A 19328-nucleotide genomic window follows, 5' to 3' on the forward strand; every position below is an offset into this window, starting at 1 on the left:
TAAAGGATTTTTTTTAGCTAAATAGCTTCCTTTACCTTACTGCAGTCCTGTCCTCATTGTTCTCATGCTTTGATGTTGCTGTAATTCCTCTCTGTTCTGGACACTTTCCTGATCACCACAGTACTGGGAGATTTCTCACTGTGGTGACTAATCAAGGAGGTGTGTCTAAAACCCCTCAGCACCAATCCAGTTTTGTTTTGCAAAACCTTCACTGCCCTCTATTGGCTCTCTGGCTCTGTACATCAGAGAACCAGGAAACAACAGCAAAAACGAAACTAAACTGCAGGCACATTATATGATTGGTTTTTATCTATTTTTAATCATTTTTAAAAGGAATCAGTTAACTATTATGTCTCTATACCATGTAAACAGTCATTTCAGCAAAAAAAACTTTTTCCTTTAGTGACCCTTTAAGATTTGACCTCATATTATATGGTTTTGGTAAATCTGAAGACAAAAATCTGCAGAAAATCTGATGGTGTGTATGGGGCTTTATAGCGTGTGGTACAATTTACTTTAACAGTAAGAAATGATTTCCCAATTCTAGTGGCAATTGAACCAGTTTCCTGTCTTGGCATTCTATTGTGTATTTTTAGAAGAACAAATCCAACCCTTTTCGTTAAAAACAATGTACTGTTTCTGCTAGAATCACTCCCTATATAAGAATATTCCAAATTTTCACAGCTCTTACAGTAATGAACTATTTCTAAAGAATAAACCTATTTTCTTCCAATCACAAGAACTACCCTTGTTTCTTTTATGGTAGCCTTGAAGTAAACAGTCTCACACTTCATGTAACTATATGAGCAATTTATATATTTATAGAGGGTGATTATATCCCCCCCACAAGGGAAGTCTACCATGAGAGTAATAGGTAGGATGTCATTACTGACTGCTGTCCAACTACTTGACTGATGTTGATGCTTTGATTTCAGTACTTTCTAAATCATTGACCCAGATCAAGTATATTGTTGCAAACTTTACTCAACTATCATTATGGAATGCTTCCATCTGGGTCTGTGACTTAGAAGTGTTGAAGCCAAGCAGGACAAATGAACAAGTATTTTTAGAAGGAATTCAGCAATGAAAACCCACATATTTCTTTTTATGATAGGTGTACTTTAGATCAGTGATATGTTTTTTTTTTTGTTTTTTTTTAACCAAAGATGGAATCTGTAGAGTAGAATATGGAATACTTATGTCTAACTTTAATATAGTTAGTAATAGTTTGTTCTCCTCCAATTATACCTCGTTGTAATACTGTATAATAATAAGTACTTGGCAAGGTTCAACTGTAAATGTGAAAAGGATGTTATTAATGCAGTAGGCTCGGGACTTTTGACATGATGCTATTGAAGGACCTGAGTGAGAAAATTCTTTGTGTGCTATCAGAATACATGTATTGTACACTGCACACAATTAACTCCTCTATAGTCCTTTCCTGAAAACCCCATGCAAGAATAGGCAGAGCCAATGAACATTGTCATCTGGGTAGCATTTGCCTGAGCCACACAGTGTATTGTCAATCACGAATCAAAAAGGCAAACATAAGAGGCTTTCATTTGTGCCATTAGGGGTCGAGAGGGCTTCCCGCTGTCTCCACTCCCTGGCTTTTTACCAGAAGAGAGGAAGAGAAGAATTGCTGTCACAATTAGTCGCATTCAGTGCTTTGCGCTCGCTCTCCTAAGAACCGGTCTATTTTCTCCCAGAGATGCACCTGCACAGTGTGTTAGAAAAAGGAAACACACTTGTGTGTACTATAAAAGCCCAGCGAATTGTGTCCTAACCCTTCTTATTGCATACTAATTTCACATCTGTGAACTGGATAACCTTTGAAGTCTCCAAGCTATACAACCACAAAGCTTCAGAGGAAAATATATTTAACCAGAATAAGCTTACAGTTTTCCATTACAGGAGTTTTTGTTACTTTCATTTAAGAGCCATCTGCATAGTTTTTCTCGTGACAGTAACCACATCAAATACACTTAAATTCTTTTGCCTATATAGATTAGAAGAGTTTTTATTGCAGTTTATCCTGTTGATGGCCATTGTCTACTGTGCTGTAAATGTGCCTCATCCTAACAACTATTTAAGTATATTTTCTTTTCTTTTACTTCATCAACCCTCCTCTTATGTTAGCTTTCTGTTACTATCCATGATGTTAACGGGTCGATTTTGACCCGTGTCTTAAATCAGCCATAAAATACCCTCTGAACAATTATTTATCATCCAATTTGTTTCTTACCTCTTGGTTACCTTGTTAGGCTTCTTTATCCTTGAAAAGATTGGTTTTAATATTTTTGGTGTGACCCCTTAGACCTTTCTTTTGATAGCATACCTCTCATTTTCAAATTTAAAAAATGGTAAAATAAACCTCAATAGAATATTATGTATTGGTCCTATGTTTCTTTACTTTATTTAGAGAAGCAGACAAGCAGGCAAAGAGATAGGCCCCTCCCTAACTACAGCTTACAGGGTTGAGAGGTGATTGGCTGTCAGTGTTACTAAGCAGAGAGAGTGTTTATGATTTCAGTTTTGGCACTTATTAGTGTCCTATATTATAACTGGGTCAGAATTGACCCTAACACCATAAACGTCTTAATTTTCACCACAGTATTTTATAATTTAGTGAAAAGGATTATTTTTCTATTACATTGTTTAAATAAAGGTTCCTGACAAAGTAAAAAAATCTTGATGCAAGAAACAAATTTATGTGATGCTTATAGACATTCAAAACCTGAAAAATGGTTGGTTCTGACCCTAACACAAGAGGAGGGTTAAGCAAAGCTTGATGACAATTGGTTGCCAGGGATCAAATTAAAGCCCAATTGTAGCTTTAATTTTTTTAATGGTTCTATGAAGTTGACGTGTTCCAAAGTAATGCTTATCAGCCCTTCCCTGGCAGCATGCCAGAGACCCAGACCACAGCGCTCTGTGTGAAAGCAGCAGACCACATTTCATGTCTGATATTCCCCCTGCAGAGTGCTTCAATCATCAGTGCTCCTTACTTAGAGTGAGCGTTGATTGGAGTACAACAGTTGTGACTGTGCAGAGGACATATGGGACCCCTGAGACCTGGACCACTGCTCCCACACAGAAGGGATACTAAGCATTCATTTGAAAAAAATAACATATATAACATACAAATTGCTCATTTTTTTTGTGCACTCTCCTTTTAGAAAACTAAAGCTACAATCTGGGCTTTATGATTATTCATAAACATATTTTATATAACTGAAGCCTTGATTCACCAAGATGAATTATTTTAACTGTGTTTGTTATTTTATCGCATGATAAATTTATCCTGAATATGTTCGGTTCACAAAAAAATAAAATAAAAAAATATGTGTGTAATTAATTTTTTTCCGCATGAAATAGGCATTCAACTCTTGAAAGCCTTATTTTCTCATGAGTCGTTATTTTATTTCAGGAAGCGTTATTTTATCACCACCTCAAATGGCTCCTTTTCCTGCTCTCCTCAACAGACACCTCATTGAAACTCACAGTTATCGCCAGCCTGAAGCTAGAGGTATTTTAAAGTGAACCTGTGGATTAATCAAACCTGACAAACTAACATCAGCAGGAGGGTGCTGACTGCATAAGATATCAACACATGCTTTTGGCTTCAGGATCAGTGCAGTCCAGCCCCTTCTGACCTAAATATGCAAAAAAGCAACTTTTTCAAAGTTGCTATTCGGATAGGTATAGGCAAACCCCCTGCCCCCACATGACAATACCCAGGCCTGCTGATAGTTCTCTCTGGCACCGGTGCTGCATTATGGGTTGGGAGCAGAAGGTTGTGCCTAATCTTCACTACCAGAAAATGAAGACACAACAGACAGACAATGCAAGACTGCAATGATGCCGCAAAAAACAGGTATGTGCTAACAGCTTATTGTGTCATCTACTTCCTGAGGATGTTAGTTTATCACTTTTGGTTTATCCACAGGTTTGCTTTAAGGAGCATATATTCTTTGTGAATTTACTTTTACAGTTGAATACCTCAATTAATTAGTATGTGTCTTATGTCAGAGACCCATAACACCAAAACAATATTTGTATGGGTGTTTTACACACACACTATTTAAAAAAATGTGCACAAACCAATCCCTATGAACAGAGCTAACAGGAGAATGTTATCACCTTTCACTGCTATTGCACTATCATGAGACAAGAACCACAGGAGTGGAAGCTCCTATTAGTGTAGCTGAGACTTTTCTTTATTCCTGATTCAGACCTGCTCTTACAGTATATACAATGCTGTGAAAAAGTATTTGCCCTCTTTCAGATTCATTTTTTTTTTTGCATATTTGTCACACTTAAATGACTCAGATCATCAAACAAATGTTATTATTATGCAAACAAGCTGTCTAAACCTGACTGGCTTTATGTGAAAAAGTAATTGCCCCCTAAACCTAAACACTGATTGTGCCACCCTTGGCGGCAACAACTGCAATCAAGCATTTGCGATAACTGGCTATGAGTCTTTCACATTGCTGTGGAGCAATTTTGGCCCACTCTTCTTTGCAGAATTGTTTTAATTCAGCCACATTGGAGGGTTTTCCAGCATGAATGGCCTGTGTAAGGTCATAATAAAGCATCTCAATTGGATTTAAGTCCAGGCTTTGACTAGGCCACTCCAAAACCTAAATTTTGCTTTGTTTGTACCATTCGGAGGTGGACTTGCTGTTGTGTTTCCGATCATTGTCCTGGTGCATAACCCAAGTGATCTTGAGGTCACAAACTGTTGGCCGGACATTCTCCTTTGGGATTTTCTTGTAGAGCTCAGAATTCATGGTTCCCCAGACCACCATGTCTGACTGTTGGTATGATGTTCTTGTTATGAAATGCTGTATTCGTTTTATGTAATGGGACGCACACCTTCCAAAAAGTTGTCAAGTTTTTTGGTAAATGTGAGCTGAGCCTTTGTGTTATTTTTGGTCAGCAGTGGCTTTGGCCTTGGAACTCTCCCATGGATGCCATTTTTCCCAGTCTCTTTCTTATTGTTGAATCACAAACACTTATCTTACCTGAGACAAGTGAGGCCTGCAGTTCTTTAGATGTTCTGGGTTCTTTTATGACCTCCTGGATGAGTCGTCGTAATGCCCTTGGAGTAATTTTTGTAGGCCTGCCACTCCTGGGAAGGTTCACCACTTTTCCAAGTATCTCCATTTGTCGATAATGGCTCTCCCTGTGGTTTAGCTGAAGTTCCAAAGCCTTAGAAATGTCTTTGAAACCCTTCCTAGACTGATACATGTACATTACATTGTTTCTAATCTGTTCTTGATTTTTTTTTAGATTTTGGCATGATGTGTGGCTTTTTGTGATCTGTTAGTGTGCTTCACTTTGTCAGACAGCATCTATTTTTGTGATTTCTTGATTCAACAGGTCTGGCAGCAATCAGGCCCGGGTGTGGCAAGTGAAATTTAGCTTTACAAAAAATTGTGGTTATTCGCAGTTCATTCTTGATTCAGCATGGGAGGGGCGATTATTTTTTCACATAGGGCCAGGCAGGTTTGAACAGCTTTTTTCCCTTGATAAATAAAATAATAATTTAAAAACTGCATCTTGGATTTACTCGGGTTATCTTTGTATAATGTTACAATTTTAAATGTGTTTGATGATCTGAATCATTTAAGTGTGAGAAATATGCAAAAAAAATTGGAAGGTTGCAAATACTTTTTCACAGCACTGTATAATTAGATAGGCTTAGAAGGAGTGGCCACATTCGGCTCCTTATTTTTAATTTCTCCACGAGTATGTGTATGGTAATAAGAACTATTAGGCCCCATCAAACTCCACAGAAGGAGTTGCTTTGGTGGAGATCTGAGCAATACCATCAGCTAGGAACTGACGTTGACTCCAAATATCAATTATGGAAATAATTCCTCCTCTTTCTATGGTTTTACCCTGTACCTTAACTTTTTAAAACATACCCACAATAATGTTCAATTGTAACTCCAGCCAAACCTTGGGAAGGGCTAGAATTTCTATCAAGTTTTAATTAGAGTCTTAGTCCCGACTGCAGAGATTTTGATTTGTCTCGTTTTTGTCTGTCTATGTGAGCACTGTCATTGGAACAGGGCCATTTCCACAACAGGGGCACAAACAGCAATAAAAACCTGGCAGATGTTTTATTCCCTCCATGTTCGATTCACTGTTGCAGAAAGTGAAAGCAATCCTCCAATGGGGGCACAGATAGCAAAACCTTCCTCAGTCTATTAAAAACTAAAAATAAATGTTATAATATCAGTTGCTCTTTAAAGCAGAACTATAGATGATTAACTTAATGCATAGATTAAATACATATACAGCAGCTTTACCTGAAAAAATCATTTGTATTTATGCCCACCCAGCCTTGAGAAATGTCCAGCTTTGTCATACAGCAAAGTGCTGTCTGCTGCAGGCAAAGTGGAATTCCAGGCTCTAACTAAGCTTTAAACAGTTTCCACCCCCCCCCCCTCCTCCTAACTCCTATTCTAACCACTCTGAAAAAGGAAGATGCTTAAGTTACCTATCAGGGTCCTCTGGTCAGGTCACATGATTGGCTACCAGCACTTTGAGTGATTCGGTTTACTCAGGAAGAACCAGCAAGAAAACTGCTGGCAGAGCTTTATTGCTGAGTATACTGAGCGTGTGTACGAGGCTTTCAGGTTTTTTCGACAAGAAAACTGCCCAGAATCTAGACGAGAAAAATAGAGAACATGTTCTCTATTTTCTCGTCGTGAGATTCTTGTCAGTTTTCCTGCCGAGAAACCCGAGAGTGTGTATACTTACCTGGTCGCCGTGGAAACTCGCGCATGCTGGAAATGACTTTGACACATGCGCGATAGCTTCCTAGGCATAGATAGGGTGCAGCAAGATGGCGGCGACGGCATCAAATGTGACAAGCGCATGCTCATCGTACGTGATGACGTCACCGCGTTCTTGCCTTTCAAGAGAACCGCGGTTCTTTTGAAAGGAGAGTCTGTACTCTCGGGCGGCAAGAGATTCTTGCCAAGAATCTCGTCAGGAAAAACAAAGTTTTTTTTCCTGATGAGATTCTGGCCCGTGTGTACAGGGCTTTACAGTCCTTCGTCAGCCTGTGACTGCTCAGTGAAAGCAGAAGCAGCTCATCTCTGCCATTCTGCTCTCTCCTATCGGTGTCCTTGTTACCACATTAGCACTGCAGCACAACCATTTGGCACACTCCTTGTGCTGCATTTCCCACTGTTAGTTTGAGTTCTGCTGTGCAGGAGCTGCAAGAGGCTAACATCAAATCAAATTGAGGTACTTGACCTGTTTGCTCGTAATCCAAAGTACTCGCATATCAAAGCGAGTTTCCATATTGAAGTCAATGGAAAGGAAAATAAGTTGTTCCTCATTGACTTCAATGGCATGCAATACCGCATGCAGTCAGAGGCGGGGGGCGCCGGAAAGCCTCGGAAATGGCCGGAAAGGCCCAAGGACAGTTTAGCTGACCTTGGCAAACCTCGGAAAGACTCAGTTCACGAGCCTTTCTGAGGTTTGCCAAGGTCAGACGAACTGTCCTCGGGCCTTTCCATGCATTGCCGAACGGTGCCAAACGGCTGCGATCGCCGCAGTTCGGCTCCGGCACCCCCCACCTCAGGGCAAAAGTGGTACTGCACACAGCTTTGGCCTGAATCCTGCTCGTTTTGCGAGACAACACTCACATACTGAGTTAGGATTTTTAGAAATACAGTGCACGTATTGCGAAACGCTCGTTAACCGTGTTACTCGCAATCCAAGGTTCCACTGTATTAGGGAATACAGAGCTGCAATAATGTATGTGTTTTTAAAAATATATATGTATATATATTTAGAAAGGTGTTAGGTTGTACAGAACATTGATAACCATACACAGGTGGGAAAATAATTATTGTTACAATATAATAAATATCACAGAATGCACATTGATAATAGATGAGAACAGCTGTGTCACAGAAATTGCATATACACTATATTACCAAAAGTATCGGGACACCTGCCTTTACAGGCACTTGAACTTTAATGGTATCCCAGTCTTAGTCCGTAGGGTTCAATATTGAGTTGGTCTACCCTTTATAGCTATAACAGCTTCAACTCTTCTGGGATGGCTGTCCACAAGGTTTAGTAGTGTGTCTATGGAAATGTCTGACCATTCTTCCAGAAGCGCATTTGTGATGTCAGGTGCTGATGTGGACGAGAAGGCCTGGCTTGCAGTCTCTGCTCTAATTCATCCCAAAGGTGTTCTGTCGGGTTGAGGTCAGGCCAGTCAAGTTCCCCCACCTCAAACTGGCTCATCCATGTCTTTCTGGACCTTGTTTTGTGCACTGGTGCACAGTCATGTTGGAACAGGAAGGGGCCATCCCCAAACTGTTCCCAAAAAGTTGGGAGCATGAAATTGTCCAAAATGTTGTGATATGCTAACGCCTTAAGAGTTCCCTTTACTGGAACTAAGGGGTCAAGCATAACCCCTGAAAAGCAACTCCACACCATAATCCCCCCTCCACCAAATGATTTGTACCAGTGCACAAAGCAAGGTCCATAAAGACATGGATGAGCGAGTTTGGGGTGAGGAACTTGACTGGCCTCAACTCGATAGAACACCTTTGGGATGAATTAGAGCAGAGACTCCAAGCTAGGCCTTCTTATCCAACATCAGTCCCGGACCTCCCAAATGCGTTTTTGGAAGAATGGTCAAACATTCCCATAGACACACTCCTAAACCTTTTGGACAGCCTTCCCAGAAGAGTTGAAGCTGTTATAGCTGCAAGGGTGGGCCAACTCAATATTGAACCCTACCTACTAAAACTGGGATGCCATTGAAGTTTAGTGTGTGTGAAGGCAGGCGTCCCAATATTTTTAGTAATATGGTTTATTATGTGCTGATCCAAACTACTGTACATGCATAGCTATGAAGGAGTACTGTACAGCCAATGTTTTTTTATTAATTCCTGTAAAGATGACTGAGGGAGGCAAGCAGAGGGGAAATTTGGAATGTGAAGATCTATAGGTGAGGTCAGCCAAGAAATTCCAATTTGGAAGACACAGAAGAAAAGTATGATGTAAGGAGACTGGGGGGAGATGGTAACGCAGGGGATTGGGAAAGTCAGGAAAGAGAGTGAGAAAAAAAGGGGGAGGAAGAAAGGTGGTAGAAATAGGAAAGAAAAAAAGATAAAAATAACCTTTTCCCTCAGGGGTTCCAATGAGCTTTTAATCTTCTCTGACTATGAGAATTTTACCTTCCTCAGAGAACGTGTAGACCGTCCAATAGAACAATGTTTTTTTTTTTTTTTTTTATAGATTTCTTGTTTGTTTCGTGAGGAAAGGACCAAGTCCTCCATATTGTTAGCATCCTTGATCTTAAGTAGCCACAGGAAGATTAAGGATTAGGATCTTTCCATTTTAAAGGGATACAAACTTTAACCACATTCAGTAGATGGCATAGTATGGATCCTTGTATGTCTTCAGTGGAATTGAGGAGTGGTGTAGCAAAAAAGAATGTTGGACAGTCAGGTATGGTAAAATTTGTGAATCTTTGTGAAATTTCCCTAACCTTGTTCCAGAATGGTCCCAACAGCAGGCATGCCCAGAAAATGTGTAGGGGTGAACCTCTGCCTTCATTGCATTTCCATTAAACATCCATACAGTCTGGAAATTGTTTATGGAGACTTGTGGGTGTTTTGTACCGTCTAGACAATATCTTGAAATTGGTTTCTTGGTGCCACATGCAAATAGAAAACTTAAGAGAAAGGTGTAAACATTTTTGTTGTGGAAAGAAGGACGTATTTAAGTCTTGTTGCCATTTATAGTTAGGTTTGTAGTCCTCTGACAGTGAGGAAATGAGAGAATAAATTGTAGAAAGAGAGTGTTTAATGGGGGTTTTAATCGGAACAGAGCTTTTCGAGGGGGGTCAGGGGCCTCTGAAATTTGGAAGGGCAGTAGGGTGCAGAGGAAATGTCGTCATTGTGAAGCTATCCAGCAATCTACTGTACCTGGAATGAGCCCGTGGGATTTGTGAGCATTGCAATAGAGGACCGGTGGTTACCTGTGAGGACGTATGAAGCCTCTGAACGGTCCAGGAGATGTGCTAGGTGGAAATACGGGATTGCCCACATAAGGCACAATGAAAAGTTTTAAAAGTCTAATTTTACCCAAGCTTTCAAATCACACCAGTCTAATAGTCATATGTTGCTAGATGATACTTCATCATATCTGGGACAGCTAGGCCATAATGTATTAGCTGGATTCAGTAAGAGTTAGGCCGGCGTATCAGTAGATACGCCGACCTAACTCGGAATTTGCGCCGTCCTATCTTAGGGTGCAATATTTAGGCTGGCTGCTAGGTGGCGCTCCCATTGGGTTCGGCGTAGAATATGTAAATCACTAGATACGCCTATTCACGAACGTACATGCGCCCGTCGCAGTAAAGATACGCCGTTTCCGTAAGAGATAGGCCGCCTAAAGATAAACATGCCCCCTAGGTGGTGTAGCCAATGTTAAGTATGGCCGTCGTTCCTGAGTCAAAATTTGAAAATTTTACATTGTTTGCGTAAGTCGTCCGTAAATAGGGCTGGACGTAATTTACGTCCACGTCGAAACCAATACGTCCGTGCGGCGTACTTAGCCGCAATGCACACTGGAATATGTACAGGGACGGCGCATGCGCCGTTCTTAAAAAACGTCAATCACGTCAGGTCACACTTCATATACATAAAACACGCCCCCCACATCCTCATTTGAATTAGGCGCGCTTACGCCGGCCCCATTTACGCTACGCCGTCGTAACTTTTTAGGCAAGTACTTTGTGAATACAGTACTTGCCTTGCAAACTTACAGGAGCGTAGTGTAAATGCCATACGCTACGCCGCCGCAACTATGCGCCCGTCATCCTGAATCCAGCTATATGTCTTTTTTATCTGCCTGGAGTTCAGCTTTAAAGATCCATACTGCAACAATCATCATGTTTAGTAGGACACAAAAAAAGAACACAATGGGGTTTATTTACGAAAGGCAAATCCACTTTGCACTACAAGTTCAAACGACAAGTGCAAAATGCACTTAAAATTGCACTTGGAAGTGGAGTCGCTGTAGATCCAAAGGGGACATGCAAAGAAAATAAAGAACAGCATTTTAGCTTTCACATGATTGGATGATAAAATCAGCAGAGCTTCACCTCATTTGAGATCTACTCCTCAGATTTACAGCGACTGCACTTACAGTGCAATTTCAAGTGCACTTTGCACTTGTAGTACAAAGTGGATTTGCCTTTCGTAATTAACCTCCTATGCCCTTAAAGTGTATGTCAAGGCAAAACCTAACAAACTCTAAACCTACTCCCAGACACATTCTAATCTAATCTATCTAGTCCTGTAAAGAAAAAAACACTATATTTACCTGTTCTGCAGCTGCTCTAGTTTGGTCTCTAGCGGTGCCCTCTGTGTGTGGGAGAAAGACAACAATGGCTGAGAAATGCCTGGGAAGTGACGTCACCCATAGAGTTACTATGGGACTTTCGTTGTCGGTTGCCTCTTTTACACACTGAAGACGCTGCTGACAGCTCAGCCTGGGACCGGACTGGAGCGGCTGCAGAACAAGTAAGTACAGTATAGTGATTTTTTTTCTTTACAGTGGCTGACAATAGGTTTAGAGTTAGTTAGGTTTTACCTTTACTTTACTTTAAATACTTACATTTGCAACAACATTTTTGTTCTACTTCCCTTTTCTTCAAATTTAAGATTGACCATATGCACATTTTTTCATGTGTCAGGCCACAATATATTCGGGTTGCAAAGTAAAGTATAAAAAGAAATGGTAGAGGGGCACTGGATGCACAGGTTATCAAAATGTCATTACTTGAGCCTATTTGGTCTGAACACAAATACGGGGATCCCCCTAAAGAGGAAATTAACCGAAGCTGAGAAAGTGCAATAGATCGTTTAAAGTCTTCATTGTTTACCTTGGTTACTTTTACTTTTAATTCTAGCCCGACTATTTTTTAACATCCTCTGCTTGCCGATTGACCTGCTTAGGAGTATTTTTGAGGCCATTTGACATTTTGCCATTTCACTCAGCCCTGATTAAAATGGGTTATGTCCTTTGCAATGCCTGTTGTAACCAGCTCAACAATAAAGACTTTGGTCTCCTAAGGATTTTTTATTTGATGCTCTCTTGGACCTATCACGCAAGGTAAAGCAAGTCGTGGCCTTGGTTTTATTTAGGTGTTTTATTAAGCAGGATGGTCTAGGTGTTGTGCCTGTATGTGTGTGTGTGTGTGTGTGTGTGTGTGTGTGTAGTAATTGGGAGGGTTATTGCAGTACAGTTCCACTTGCTAGTTCACACAACAGTTACATACCTCCCAACTTTTTGAGCTGGGAATGAGGGACACCTATCAGCAAAAGCATGCAGGCATAGGACACACCCCTTGTCACGCCCCCTTAAAGGAGACTTGCACAAAAAAAACAAGATTGGTTAAACCCACAAGTGCTTTTTTTAACCACTACTATTCCTTTATATTGGCGTTTGGAATTTACAAATGCAGCAATTTAGAAGTTGCATGAAAGGTTTAGTGCTGCAAAACACTTTTTGATAGATAAAAAGTGCATTTTATATACAACTATATAGATCAGACCAAAATGAGGGACAAATGAGGAGAATGAGGGACAGAGGGACATTGCTCCAAATCAGGGACAGTCCCTCCAAATCAGGGACAGTTGGGAGCTATGCAGTTACTGTGTTTCAGATGCGTTTCTGTATGCGCATTTACATGCATTATTTATATGTTTCGGTGCATTTTTTGCCTCTTTTTTTCTTTATCTCAATTCAGAACATGTGCATTCTGATGTATTTCTGGTGCATTTTCTATGTGTTTTGCCACTTCCAGATGCTTTGTATACAGAATAAATGCAGTATGTTTTTATTTTGTTGACTGTTCTGGAACGCCTTGCACTGGTGTGAACTAGGGTCATTGGAATACGTGGAAAATACTGTGCATGCGTTTTTGATACAGATTAAAAATGCACTGGACTGCTTCTGCTGTGAACCAGCCCTTTACGTAAAATTACTCACTGTATATTAGTTAAGATCATTGGGCGCATACCTTTTTGGATTTTCCAGATTGTAACTAGGAGCTCCAAATCTCAGGGCACCTAAATATGTAAATACAAATTTGAAAAAGTAGAATCTAACCTGTGCCCTGAGCCTTACAACTAGGTGTTAGATTTAATAAGCTGTCTCAGTGACCAATCGTTAGGCATGGAGGTGAGAGCTGTGGGCCAATTTTTGACTTTAATCTCCCTGGCAGTAATCCCAAGTGAGACTCTGGATGAATTTTCATTACCAAAAGCGGTACACTTGGGATTGCATAACAGGATCCAGGCAACGTTACTTACCTTGTCCCCAGGATACTGCGATGTCCTCCCGCTGTGTGTGCGAGATGTGTTCTCCGCTCGATCTAGCACAGTGCCGGGCTCCGTTTCTTGCAAGCATCGCAATGTACAGGGACGGAGCCTGGCGCCAAATTCCAAAAGTGAAAAACACAGAACACATAGAGTACACTGTAATCTGTAAGATTACAATATGGTATAAAATAATTTCACATCCCTTTTGTCCCTAATGCTTTGTCCAGTGCTCTGCCTGCAGTTTTATATTATATATACTGTTCTTTCTGCCTTTAAACTTGAGATTGTCCATAGCAACCAAAAAGTGTTCCTTTGAGATTTTAGACCAGCTAGAAAACAGCGATAATAAATTAGAACACTTGCAGAATTGAGCGATAGTGATTCGTGGGAAAATTTGTCATCAAATACTGAAAGTAATGATAGCGACAATTACATTATTGAATAAATGTTATTATTATATTATTATTTGTTATAATTATTTATAGTCATTATATTGTAGTTTATGATTTTGTGTTTCAAACGTTATCATACCGGGGGTCTACTAGACTATTGTTTGGACAGATTTAAGTGAGTTATTCCTAAGAATTACAGGTCTACAATATAAAATCGCCAAATTTCCATGCAAAACAATGTACCTCTTTCAGTATCAAAAATCTGAAATAATCATACCCCCGGGGAGGTTAAGGGGAAAATAAAGAAGAAAAAAGAGAGATCTTCAGTCTTTGACTTTGCCTCTCAAATTAGGATTTGGTGCTTTGTGACAACCCTAAGTAGAAAGCTATATATGGTGGTTTTGAACTTGGGGATACATATGACCTCTTTGACAGCTGCAAGAGGTCTCCAGACTTCCTGTTGCTTATGTCTAGTGTGTGTTTGCACATTAAATATGGTGCATGCTTTTATTTATTTAACTTAGCTAACCAATGTTAAGGTGTCATATTGTTGAAAAGATTTATTTTTCCACTTTAGACTTCCTTTTTGTCGTGTCTTTGTTTTAGACCAAAGCTTTATGACTATTAGTCCTTTTATCGACAGCCAACAAATTCCACAGCTGACTTTTTACACTTCATTGCATTTGCTAAATAGGCACTTAGGCATCTTATCTGGTCCATCGCTGTTCCATAGTGTTAGAATAAATGCGTGAATGTATTCTCTTTATTTAGTCACACATTAATTACAGGTAAACCAGAGCCTGAGCAAGACTGTGTGACCACACAAACAAATCTAGCAATTATACATCAGTTTAAAATAACCTTATACTGGTAAAAACAAAGGCATATGGATGCAGTTGAAAAGAAGTGAGTCAATTACTGGCATGCTGATCTTGCCATCCAATCAGATGCAGATGAAACGGTTTAAACTATTTCCCACGATTTCCCTTTCATCTGACTGGTGTGAAATACTTATCTATCAAATGTGCCAGTAGGAAAATATTCAGTGGTTATAAATGGGTTTTGCTCCGTTGCTGTAAATTATCCTCATGAATTCCCTTGCTGCCATTACTAAACGTGTTTTCCTGGAGGCAATGAGTGACTTAACGGAGATTTTCATACAAGTAGGAGTTCTGCTAAGTAGGCATATCTGTGATCATGCTACAGCACAGCCAAGAATCCCCCTCCACTGATCTTGGCTTTTACAGCAAATAGCAGCAGTACCTGTGACTCACTACAACAGCAGCACATGCAAATATCTTAAGCTAAAATGTCTGGGAGGTCAGCATTCAAGAATAGAGCTTTACTTTGAACAGGATACCCTACTAAAAACCAACCAGTGATGATCACATCTGTCACCTTAGCAGTTCTGTATCCAGCTATATATCATTTGGCTATGGTAGCCATATTTGCCCCATACACAGTGTTGCTAATGACGTATTTGACCTTTAAAGAGACCCTGTCACCAACAACATTGCACGCTAAAGAACACCAAAAATTAAGTATGTACTATGCTTAGTTTCTGTGTTTTTATTACTTTTTCTCTCTAGTGAACTTCTATACATATAATTTGGGAATGGGCATGGTCAGGTAATCATAGGATGTGATTTGCATAGCTGCTTAAAGATAGTTAAGGGGAGTAAACAATAGAAATAGTTATGGTAAACCCCCAAAAATTTGAGAGAAGGAGCAGTGCAGTTCTGCGAAGCAGAGCCTTCATATGTAATGAGCAGGTATGGCTTCCTCCACATCCATGTAGATTATTTACAAATTATTTACACAAAAACAAGGTTTTAAGAACAGTAACACTCACTGACAGTATTATATACAAAATGATAATAATACTCGCATGTGTAAAAACTGTAAGAAAATAAATGAAAAACGTCATTTTAAACATCTCCATATTTGGATTTGTTCAGATTTAGATACCCTTTAACTTGAAGGAAGGCCCATATACACAATACAAGCCTATATGACTATTAAGCAATGATGACATTTTCTTAGAATCCTTTCATTTCCTCTTATCTACCAATCTGAAATACATTTGCTAGTAATACAGCAAGTGGAGCGCAGATCAATCCAGAATTTGGTATGGCAGTCTGTCATTGATTTCAGTACAGATGAGAAACAAAAATGCACCCTAGTTAAAAGTGTGATTAAAAGTAGACTATTGAGAACTCAGAGACGATGATCTGCCTAGGACCTGACAATGTCTGGCTCTGGTTATTTTAACCTAAATGCCAACTTCAGGTATTGTAGCTTAGCTCATTCTCAGAGCAAAGTCTTCCAGCAATATGGATGTAATTTCTGATATTAGTATATACTTTTAAATCAAAAGCATCATTACCTCAAGAGAAAAGGTCTGATCTTTCGGTCTGAGATTCTTTAATCATTCAACATAATAGAAAAGCAGATGCTGAAGAGCACCGCCCATTTTTTCCTCCCTTTGAGAGATATCGCTCTTAAAAATGTCATTATGATTTTTTCTTTTAAAAATTATTTCTCTATGTCAGAGAAATAGCTCAAAGACATGAGTTGTGCTAGCATATCTACCATTTATTATTTTAAAGCCTTCATACTTGGGTAAATTATTTGTGTACTTAAGATGCACGTATATATGGCAATGGGCATCTTTTGGACATTTTAATTTACCTGGAGCATCACAGGGCACCATTGGAAAGTGGACTTTGTGATGCATGAAAACACTATACATTATGTGGCAAGTAGATATATCACTGGATACAGCCACTACCTCTCTATGCCTCAGACAGCACCATGTGACCCCCCCCCCCCTTACCATGGCACAGAGTGCTATACCTCTACCATAGACATCCTGCACCCTTTTATTACATTCAGCCCTGTATTCCACAATACAAACAGTACCCCACCAGACTAGCTTTATTTGCCTGAGCTGAGTTGCTGCAAATCAGTCACATTCCAGGCAGGCTTATCCTTCTGGAAGGCCAGGAAAGCAACCCTTGTATCACCATAAATCCTGTAAGTAAAGCAAAAAGAAGGACAGTAAAATAGGCCTTTAAACTGGTAGACAGTGTTGGAAAGTTGCAGCCTAATGTGACTATGTAAGCTCACACAGTGGCCACCTTCCCTCATCTCCATTTATAAGAAAACAAATATAAAAGTACATGAAAATAGGAAGTTGAATTAAAAGAGTAGAACCAGTGATAAAAAAAAAAAATAGCTCTTGTGTTCGAGAACACAAGTCTGGCTGCTCTGTCTGGTGTCTAAATACCAGTAAGTGATGAAGCTTTCTAGGAAATACAGCAGTGGCTAAGGTTTTGTGGCATTCCTTGTAATTATAAACTTTCACGTCTGACATGAATAGAGTACATGGTTATTTTTAATTTTCGATGCACTTATGTGCTATGTTATCCTGCCAATACATTGGAGAGTCTATGATAAGTGTGGATGAGTCTGGAATTGCTACTCCTATGGTGGCGCTGTTTTTTTACTCTCCTTGGAGATTCATTCCTGCTTTTGTGATGCTGAGGCTGCTATTGTAAAGAAAGCATACATGGACCACTCTTAGTAGGGGGTCACATGTATTCCAGTAAGCATAGCATGAGAGTGGATGGTGTCACTTGGCTATCTTGAAGATATTTGTTTCCATCACGGCTTGTGGCACTATAAATCTTGATCGGATATCAGGACACGGTGTACAGCTTCTGTTTATATTCTCTTTCATTCATCTTAAGCACAGGTTTAGCACATTTTATTGAATAAAACATAATTATTAACCTAATATTGGTCCCAGGCACTACATAACCAGCATAATATGGCTAAGCCAGGCACCCCAGTCTGTTAGTGTATAGCCTCACGCTATTCTGTTCTGGTGTTTTGCTATGCTGAACCCTCCTCATCATGTGCAAAAGTTTAAAATAATGTAGCGTTACACAAGTATAGTCTGCATACATTTTTTTCCAGCATGGGGTGAAGCAAAGCCAATATTATTACCCATTCACATACATGTACCCTGGCTTAGGTGTAAGAAATAGAGCATCCCTTTAGATTCTTGTACGTACAGTAGAGAGCTAAACTATCACTAGATGTCATCACAGACTGTTACAGCATATTTAAACACACAAATAAAAATATCATATATTGCAGCTTGCCAGTCCTTCGATATAATGGCTGCACTTGTTTTCCTTGTTTTTCTGGCTTTTCCCCCTCATTTTCACCTGATTAATATGCCATTAACTAATTTTCTGTCACAGTGTGACAATGCTTATGCACCATACTGTATCTACAGAGAGGGCCCTCAGCCCTTTCTTTTCTTATGGGGAGGAGCACGTGTGTGGTTTACAGAAATTAGCTGGGAAAGCTAAAGATTTAAAAAAACAGCAACATATAAAGATACTGGACATATAACAGGTTCAGTGCATATTTTTCTGTACTTGTTGAAAATGTACTTAGCCCGAAAAAAAGAAAAATAATGCCGCCACCACATCCCATATATTATTTGCATTTTTCTTTGGTTTAGATATACTTTTAAATATTTTCTTGGAGGCGGATTTTGGGGTTGACTTACTAAAGGCAGAAAGAATACCCAATCACTTTTAATGAAAAAAAAAGTGTGAATGATGGAAGTCACTTCATTTACTAAGGTCTTGAGAAAATTTGCTTAAAAAGTAAACCTCACTTGCAAAATTAACAGCCTTTAGCAAATCAACCCTGGTGTCTTTGCAAATCAGATATAAAACATGCACCAGAATCTCACAACATCAATTTTTCATCATCAAGTGTAGCATGTATTCAAATTATTCATAGAATATGTCAACATTTCTGATCATAATAGTAGCTTCCATCCAACACGTTATTACAATGTTTTCAGTGGCTTCATTTGGGGCAAAAGAGAAGAAGATTACTGGAAGGATTAGCTGGAACCATCTCATGGCTTAGTAGGGCTTGATGATTGATCTATACTGTTGAGTGGTTATAATAAACATAAACCATGGACATACATATAGGATCTGGAGCTAGATTTGTGCAGAAGGGTCAGTCATGCTGGAACAGAAAAGGGTATTCCTTAAACTTTGGCCACAAGGTTGGAAGCCCGCACTTGTCCATTCACTAAAATGCACCTCTACTCAAAAATTTGACTGTCCACATACTTTTGGCCATATACAATACTGTATTTTAGTGTGTATTTAAAAAGAAAACATTAAAAAAGTGGATACATTTCTTGTAAATAATTTCAGTATAAGCTAATTTTTTCTTTGGCTCTAATGCATAATGCAAGTTAACCTGATTTTTGATCAGAAAACATTTTCAATAGATGCATTTAACTGAAATTTAGATATTTATATGTTAGAATATATTGAAATTTAGATATTACTCAAAGTAAAGTGTGGTTTCTGTCTCTGTAATATAGTGTATGTGGAGGCCATCAGTGATGCTTAAGGGAACCTCCAAACCTTCTCTGGTATCTTTTTTAGATGCATAATTTCTACCAATTCCTATATAAAGCCATGGTCCCATACCCCCTTGAATTATATAA

At 39.3% G+C, this 19328-nt stretch overlaps 1 protein-coding gene across 11 annotated transcripts in view; it reads left to right on the forward strand.

The window, feature by feature from the left end:
- Nucleotides 1-19328, forward strand: part of SMOC1 (SPARC related modular calcium binding 1) — a 276577-nt gene that overhangs the window by 185343 nt on the left and 71906 nt on the right. For 5 of the 11 annotated variants that reach the window (XM_040332423.1, XM_040332421.1, XM_040332422.1 and 2 more), the window contains exon 6: nt 3431-3529. The exons of the other annotated variants lie outside the window; for them this stretch is intronic. In XM_040332423.1, coding sequence (XP_040188357.1) covers nt 3431-3529 — 99 coding nt within the window. The remainder of the gene's footprint in view (nt 1-3430; nt 3530-19328) is intronic. 11 annotated transcript variants of the gene reach the window in all.

Source organism: Rana temporaria, chromosome 13, assembly GCF_905171775.1.
Source record: "Rana temporaria chromosome 13, aRanTem1.1, whole genome shotgun sequence".
Classification (NCBI taxonomy): domain Eukaryota; kingdom Metazoa; phylum Chordata; class Amphibia; order Anura; family Ranidae; genus Rana; species Rana temporaria.